Source organism: Megalobrama amblycephala, linkage group LG12 (genome assembly GCF_018812025.1).
Source record: "Megalobrama amblycephala isolate DHTTF-2021 linkage group LG12, ASM1881202v1, whole genome shotgun sequence".
NCBI lineage: Eukaryota > Metazoa > Chordata > Actinopteri > Cypriniformes > Xenocyprididae > Megalobrama > Megalobrama amblycephala.
This window is the reverse complement of record NC_063055.1, coordinates 36,204,091-36,212,748: the sequence shown is the minus strand read 5'-3', so window position 1 is coordinate 36,212,748 and position 8,658 is coordinate 36,204,091. Positions and strand designations below refer to the sequence as shown.

Sequence of the window (8,658 nt, the reverse complement as noted above, 5' to 3'; positions counted from 1 at the left end):
TTGTTTTAACCCAGTGGTTGGGTTAAATGTTTGCCCAACCTGCTGGGTAGTTTTATTTCACTCAACTATTGTTTAAAATGACTGTATTGCTTGTTTAAAATGAACCCAAAATAGGTTGGAAATGAATAATAATTAAACAATAAACATTTATTAAATTCCTTATTAATAAATGTTCACCTTTTGATTATTATTGTTGCCTCTAGTAATTATGTGTCTGATTTGTGGTTTCTAACCTATTTTGGGTCCATTTTAAGCCAGCCATTTAGTAATATTTAAACAATAGTTGGGTTAAATAAAACTGCCCGGCACATTGGGCAAAAATTTAACCCAACTGCTGGGTTAAAACAACCCAATCGCTGAGATTGTCTTTTTTCAACCCAATTTAGGTTGTTTTTAACCCAGCTTTTTTTTTTTTTTTTTTTTTTTTTTTTTTTTTTGCTTCAGTTTTGTCCCCATTTAGCTTTAGGAAATTTTCTGACAAACCACATTTTAAAATGGAATTTGACAGGAAGGTAAAATTGTGTATTGTCAGCATAACAGTCATAAGAGACATCACATTTCTGAAAGATTAAGCCAAGAGGAAGCATGTATAGAGAGAAAAGCAGAGGACTCAGAATGGAGCCTTGTGGAACACCACATGTGATCAATGTTGAAGATGAGTTGTGTTTGCCAATATTCACTGAAAAAGTATTCATTAAACTTAATAATAAATTTGTATTTATTAAACATATTAATAATCTGTAAGAACTGAAAATGAAACAAATTAACAAAGACATTTGCTTTACTGTTTTAACCCCCTCTCTCTTGCTACAAGGTCCATTTGGAAGGCACAAAGGTGCTGATAGTGATCCAAGGCCAAGATGTATGTACATTGGGGGTCTACAAATGGTCACACCTTTAGTACAGTGGGGGAAGTTTTAATCTTCTGATTGGTCAGTTTGAATGTCTCACATTTGAGTTTTGGTCACATGGTCAAGGAAGGGATAAAAGAAGATTGTAACTGTTGCTCTGGTCTCTTTCATGCTCTGCTCTTTCTTTGATTCTTGGCTTTTTCTTGGGCACTCTCTGGCCCTCTCTCTCTCTCTCTCTCTCTCTCTCTTTTTCTTTCTCTCTCAGGTAACTTTTTACATACATGCTGTGTACGATTAATGGTATATGATTTTATCATCTCATACATCTATTTTGTGATTATTTTAAGTGTAACCATAATCAGATATTGTCATTAAACCCTTTCAATTACAAATGATGTGCTAACTAGTTTTGATTTAGTAACATTATTGTGCTCCCTATTGCAATACAATATTGTCACACTATAGCAACGCTCTCCCACATATTTTGCTATTATAACTGCACTTATTTCCATCATTGGTATAAGTTGCAGTGGGTGGTAGATAGACAAGAAATGTACAGTTTTCTACCATCTTGCTGATAAAGTTTCTTTAGTCGCTCGGCAAACCTTACAGTCTGAACCGCTGTAGGAGTTCCACCCTTACAAAACATTAATTTCCAACACACTTTGGGTTCATTATAAGCGAGCAGTACAGTAATTTTTAAACAATAGTTGAGTTAACTCCAGAAGATATACCAAATGAGTCTTTGCATTTTATTTTTTTGTAAATTGTCAGCAGTGGAATGTTCTTATATGTAAAACAGCTGCAGGGAGAATCTTCAGAAATTCAGAAAGGAAGAACGTCATTCAGGTTTGGAATTACGTACGGATGATTAAATAATGACAGAATTTTTATTTTTGAGTGAACTATCCCTTTAGCTGTCAATCAAAATTGTTTGGCGTAATACATTTTGTAAGATGAAATAAGGTTTGCCTGTTTCTCTGTTGACAATAATGACAACAGCTCAGATTTCATTCTCTAAGCCAATTGAAAAACATATTTAACATATTTGAGAGAATGACATTGAAGCCAATCCCACACATGTTTTCATATGATGATGAATGAATTCACAAGAAATTCTCTTGTGTTTACGAGTACAATATGAGAAGTAGCCTACACTTTGATGGGTTATTTAGGTGTAACATAGAACATATTTTTGCAAAGTGAGGATATTGATATGAACAGACAGAAATGGATTGACACACAAAATTCCAGAGTTTCTCTGGAGCCTAGCCAAGTGGGTGGCATTATGTGAACCCGTGCTCTTTTTGGAGAACCCCTGTATGATATCACGGCCCGCTCTTATCTCACAAACCAAAACAATGTCTCCAACACAGATTACTATTATTAAGTGGCATGACATTGTTGTGGAGATAGAAATATGCGGGTGGATATGCCCTGTTTGGGTGGATCTGCAAGCTTCAACTGAAAGAAAGGGGACAAATCTTGAACAAGTTTGATGTCAAAGTCATACTTCACCTGACAGGTTTGAGTTTTAGATAACAGCTGAAACTGGTTTCAATCATTTGACATGGGAAGTGGTGAATTTCTGTCATCTGACTGATGTTTGAAATACTAAAATCATTTCCATCAATCACAGAAAGAAACCGTTGCCAAATAGAAACATTCTTGCAGAAACATCAGTGTGAAACTATGCAGTAAGGAAAGTAGATAACATAAGGGTATTATTATAGTATATAGAATTGATTAAATGCTCATAAATATCTGCTAAATAGCCATACAAATGGAAATAGTTTAAAGGTTAATAACTATATATACATAAACTATAGAGTTGTGTATATAATATACACTCACCGGCCACTTTATTAGGTACACCAGTTCATCTGCTTACTAACACAAATATCTACTCACATGTCAGCAACTCAATGCATTTAGACATGTAGACATGACGATCTGCTGAAGTTCAAACTCAGCATCAGAATGGGGAAGAAAGATTATTTAAGTGACTTTGAACGAGGCATGGTTGTTGGTGCCAGAAGTGCTGATCCGAGTGTTTCAGAAACTGTTGATCTACTGGGATTTTCACACACAACCATCTCTAGGGTTTACAGAGAATGGTCAGAAAAAGAGAAAATATCCAGTGAGCGGCAGTTCTGTGGGTGAAAATGCCTTGTTGATCCAGAGGACAGAGGAGAATGGCCAGACTGGTTTGAGCTGATAGAAAGGCAACAGTAACTCAAATAAGCACTCAATACAACCGAGGTCTGCAGAAAAGCATCTCTGAATGCTCAACATGTCGAACATTGAAGAAGATGATCTACAGCAGCAGAAGACACACTCCTGTCAGATAAGAACAGCAAACTGAAGCTACAGTTCACATGGCATGACCAACATTGGACAAGAGAAGATTGGAAAACGTTGTCTGGTCTGATGAGTCTCGATTTCTGCTCATGGTAGGGTTAGAATTTGGCATAAATATCATGAAAACATGGATCCATCCTGCCTTCTATCAACGGTTCGAGTTGCTAGTGGTGTAATGGTGTGGGGGATTTTTCTTGGCACACTTTGGGCCTTTTAGTACCAGTTGAGCATCGTTTAAATGCCACAGCCTGAATATTGCTGCTGATCATGTCCATCCCTTTATGACCACAGTGAAGCATCTTCTGATGGCTACTTCCAGCAGGATAATCACAAAGCTCAAATCATCTCAAACTGGTTTCTTGAACATGACAATGAGTTCATGATACTCAAATGACCTCCACAGTCACCAGATCTCAATCCAATAGAGCAGCTTTGGGATATGCCGGAACGGGAGATTCGCATCATGGATGTGCAGCCGACAGATCGGACCAAAATTAATGTTTTCAGCACCTTGTTGAAGATTTAAGGCAGTTCTCAAGGCAAAAGGTGGTCCAATGAGTGTAGTGAATGTTTATGTAGTTTAGTTTTATATACAATGTACAGTGCACAGCATAAATGAGTACACCCTCTCTGAAACTTCTGAAAGTTAACAATTACTCAATTACTTAGAAGATATGTTAGTGTTCTTTAGAGATATAATGTTCCAGCAAGTCTGCTTAATCAATTACCAAAGAAGCATGTCAAAATTATTCATTTATTATCAAGGTGATACAATTTTGTGTAGCGAAAATGAGTACACCCTCCTAAAAGCTACTAAAAAAAAAAAAAAAAAAAAAAATTCTGGTGTAAGTTTAAGGCAATGTTTGATCAACAGGTAAGTATGTTGAACCAAAACATTTAAAGAGAAGTAATTTCTTGACAATTAGGTGTTATATATCCCACTGAATCATTCTCAGACTTAATGCTGACAACAATGGGAGACTGTCAGGAGACTTATTTCTTAGCACAAAAGAGGACAGTGGTACAAGAGGATTACCAAATCATTGTTTTAAGTGTGAAAATATAGCAAAAGTAACACAGAAATTCAGAAACAATGGACTTGTGACAAAGCCTCTGAAATAATCAGGCCTTCATTTTAAGCTTTCATTTAGTGATGAGGGATTTTTTTTTTTGCTAGACAAAGAGCAGGAGAAAAACCAAGCAAGTGTCTCAGAGCCAGCAAAAACTATGAAAAGAGTGACTGTTTATCTCACAGAGTAAGATGCAGCCTGCAGAAATGACATGCATGGTTGTTCTCACTGGAACTACCTACCGTAGCCAATGCACAATAAAGTCAGCCATTTCCAAAGCCCATATTTACAAAATATAGATTCTGGGAATCAATACTCTAGTCTCATGAGACCAAATCAATCATTTTGGATCTAACAGCATCCAAAATGTTCTGGTGTTGCTAGAGGAGGAGTACAGTGAGAAGTGCCTGGTTCCCACAGTAAAGTTCAGTGGTAGTAAAGCTCTTATATAGGGATGTATGAGTGCTGAAGGTGTGAGGGAGTTCATAAGTTTCATAAGTTTCCACACCACTGTGTAATTTAATACACAAACTTGAAACAGAAGATGTTACCCTTTCCTCATTCCAAGCAATGTTGGACATTTTTTCAACATGACAATGAGGATATGCATTCTTCAAAGGTGAAAAACCTTCTGTGGACATGTACTGCACTCAATCTTCACACTCTTGTGGGGGATTCTGTAGAGACAAGTTGAGCAACGCTCCCCATTAAAGATCAGGGCATTTAAGGAGCTCATCATCCAGGAGTTAAACAGGACGGATGTGACAATTTGTCATGAACTTGTACACTCCGTGCCAAGAAGGGTCAGAGCAGTATATTCAAAATTATGGAGGGCATACTAAGCACTAGAATATTATACATTTGTTGAATTAAATCTAGGGTGTACTCATTTCTGCAATTCCTAATTTAAATAAAATTGGCTAATTTACTTATTTTATGGCTATTAACGACATATGTATATGTTTAATACATTTTAGTTTTGCCATCTTTCCATGAATTGTATTAGTGATCATAAAGAAAATGCATCTTTTGTATTTGTTCAGAGGGGGTGTACTCATTTATGCTGTGCACTGTATATAAGATATATAGTTTAGGTTTACACTGTTTAAGTTTACATTCAAATGACATTAGAGCCAAAACTGTTTTTAATGTTCTGGAGACCAAACATACATAATTTTAATTCCCCTGTAACAAACACTTCCTACTGCTTTCTAGGTAAGCCACATACTTACTGAGACATTTCTTTGTAGAAATAACTAAAGAGGTCTGGTTATGCCCGAGTGCTCTTTAAAGACAGTTGACGGATGACCTACATGGCAGTTACTTCCTGAAGAAAAAGTATTACAAACATATTCACAGAATGTGTGTAAACCAAAAAATGGCTTACATTTATTAGTTTAGCATTCAGGTTAGGAGATTCTGTGGTCTCAGAGCCATTTTCAAAACTGTTCTCATGACTCACTGATAAGACAATCACTTACTTACAGGGTAAATCATGTCATCTTTCCTGGAGAATCCTACCTGTATCACTCAGACAACAGACCACCTCCGGTACAGGCGGTTTAAGCCATTGCTCTGCTGAAGTCAACTTAAGTTGAATTGGACAGGGATAGGGGTGCTCGAGATTGCTATCTCTTGTAGCAATGTTAAACTTCTATGTTGAGCAGACCCGCATGTTTTACAAAAGATTCCTTCTTTTGATTTATCAGCTGGTATGGTTTGTGAACATGGCAAGTGTTCTAAATTTCCTCGTTAAACAATGGACACCCTTATGAGAAAGAAGTATACCTCAAGTTCATTTTATGATTTCATTTAATGTTCAAGTATGCATACTACAGTATATGTAGTAAGTATACTAACATCAATGTACTAGTAGTAAACTTGTAAGTGTACTATTTCAATGCTTGGGACTAAATTGGCCCACTTTTTAGTATGTAAAACGTTTGAGTGTACTATAAGTGTAACAGTAGTAAACTTTAAGTGCACAACTACGTTTCTCATTTGTACTGCATCTGTACTACAAGTGAACTTATAAGTATACTAGTAGTTTATTATTTTAATACTTGTAGCACATTTTTTTAGTCTATGAAAGTACACATTGAAGTGTACTCCCAGTAAACTACTAGTTTTCTTAATAAATCAATATTTTCAAACAATGCTAGTTTATAAGACAATTTAAAACTATGTGAAAAAAGTATATTTAGTATATAGGCTACTAAATCAAAAGATTAAACACAACTACAAGCCAAGTATACTTAGAATACTTCATTATATTTTAAAAGATTGTACATGTATATGCTAAGACTTTTCTGTCTGTATAAGTCAAGTATACTAAAGTGCAATTGTAAGTATATTTCTGAAGAGTACATAAAGTATATTTCTGAAAAGTACATACAAAGTAGACAAAGTATACTTTCCTATTTTTAGTTTAAAAGAAGTATACTAATATCACACTTGAATAAACTTTTTTTTTTTCACAAGGGCAGCTTTTTAGGAATTAGTTCTTACAGATAGTATTATGATTTTGAGATCTGAAAGAATGATGTATGTGAGAAAGCTTTCACTGAAGTCCAATGAAGTGACAGTATAATACACTGAAATATATTACTTGTAGAAAACATGAATTAAGGCCATATTGTGTATGATCTTCCAACACTCTCATGGCAATTCGTAACTATTTTACTCTTTGGCAAATTAGTGGCTAAAACAGCAGGCCAATAAATGGTAGGTTGCAATATTTTCCTTGAGTATTATATCCATATTCAAATTGTTTAGTCTTTTGAAAGTAAAAAACAAAACAAAACATCAGTTATACAAGTTATACAAGTATGCCTGGTCTGTTTAGGCAGATAAGAGAAATATGCATTTCAAGAGTTCATAATACTTTAGTGGAGATAAATGCAAGATAAGCATATTTGGCTTTCTGTCCATGATGGAAACTCAAGCTCATCTGCCCCTGGACTTCTTAAATGATTTTAAAAGTGGAGATAAAGGTGTAGGATGAATGAGATATTGTCACTGGAGTTTGAAAAAAATATTTTATTACACAGAATGCAAAGCTGTACAAGATTTAAAAAAAAAAACACCATAATATTCACAATAATCTGGGAAAATTCCCAAAGTCCAGGTTAATATCCCTGTGATCACAGTGCTGGTCTCCATACTCTCAGTCCGTGAAAGTCATACACGTAAGGCCGGTATGGACAGGATTTGTAGACTGTCGCTAAAAGTGACGCTCTGAAAAAGTCCTCCTCTGTAGCAGCAACAGCGCTCGCGTCCGATTTCTGAAAGTATTCCTTGGCGTGCTCAGTCGTTAACTGCCTCCGTTTGGTTTTATATCTCCTGTTCTGGAACCAGATTTTCACCTGAGTCTCCGTGAGGTTCAGTGCGCTCGCGAGGTGCGCGCGCTCGGGCGCGCTCAGGTACCGCTGACGGCTGAACTTCTTCTCGAGCTCCAGCACCTGCAGGTGCGTGAAGGCGGCGCGCGATCGCTTCTTTTTCACGCCGCCGCCCGTCATCTCTGTCGACGACATTGTTTTATCCTCAGAATCCAGACAAACAGAGATATCTGTGAACGTAAGTACACGATATGACGTTAAAACTCGGGAAAACTGGTCTTCAGTACACACCAAAACCTGACAGAAACCTCAAACGTACAATATACGGTTTACCTTGGCATACAGTTCACATGTTTAGTCTACCTTAGCTACCTAACTGCATAATTAATTTAGATGGACTGCCTAACTAACTAACCTATAAATGTACACAGAGACAGAAAACTGCTGCAACTGCAAGGCTGTAGTACCTAAAGTGCAATACCTGTTCTTTTGTCGGTTCTGTCGCTCTCAGAATTGCAGAAGTCATCTTTTTTATCCTCTTTTAAGGATAAAATGTCCTCTATGAAAAACGACGTCAACTGCTTGTTTGAATCCGCCATCTGTGTCGCCAAATTCCTGGTGAAGTCAAGGATAGAGCGTCTTCCTCCCTCCTGGTAAGTAATTGGCACTTTCACTCTCCAACTCAACTGCTTGACTTTAAATAGCGCGTGAGTGTTGTTTTCTTTTCTACTATTGGAGGAGCGCCCTGTGCGACGTCATCGCTTCAAGCTCCTTGATGGCTAAAACAGACACTTCTGCATGGACCATCATTCTGTCAAACACCAGACACAAGTCCTAATAACTTCTTTACACAGTGGCATAGATATTTTATTTATATGTTCTTTTTCCCCACCCACAATATATATATATATATATATATATATATATATATATATATATATATATATATATATATATATATATATATATATATATATATATATATATATATAGTGGGTGAGGAAAAAGAAATTAAAATAATATTATTAAATAATTATA

General features: G+C 36.1%; 1 protein-coding gene across 1 annotated transcript; it reads right to left on the bottom strand.

Moving 5' to 3' along the window:
- Nucleotides 1–7,311: 7,311 nt before the first annotated feature.
- On the bottom strand, nucleotides 7,312–8,352 carry nkx3-1 (NK3 homeobox 1). The gene is made up of 2 exons (XM_048209947.1): nucleotides 8,102–8,352; nucleotides 7,312–7,850 (listed from the first exon to the last, which is right to left on the bottom strand). Exons 1-2 carry the CDS (start codon nucleotides 8,217–8,219, stop codon nucleotides 7,426–7,428), a joined length of 543 nt encoding a protein of 180 aa, XP_048065904.1. The 5' UTR covers nucleotides 8,220–8,352; the 3' UTR covers nucleotides 7,312–7,425.
- Between the last annotated feature and the right edge of the window lie 306 nt (nucleotides 8,353–8,658).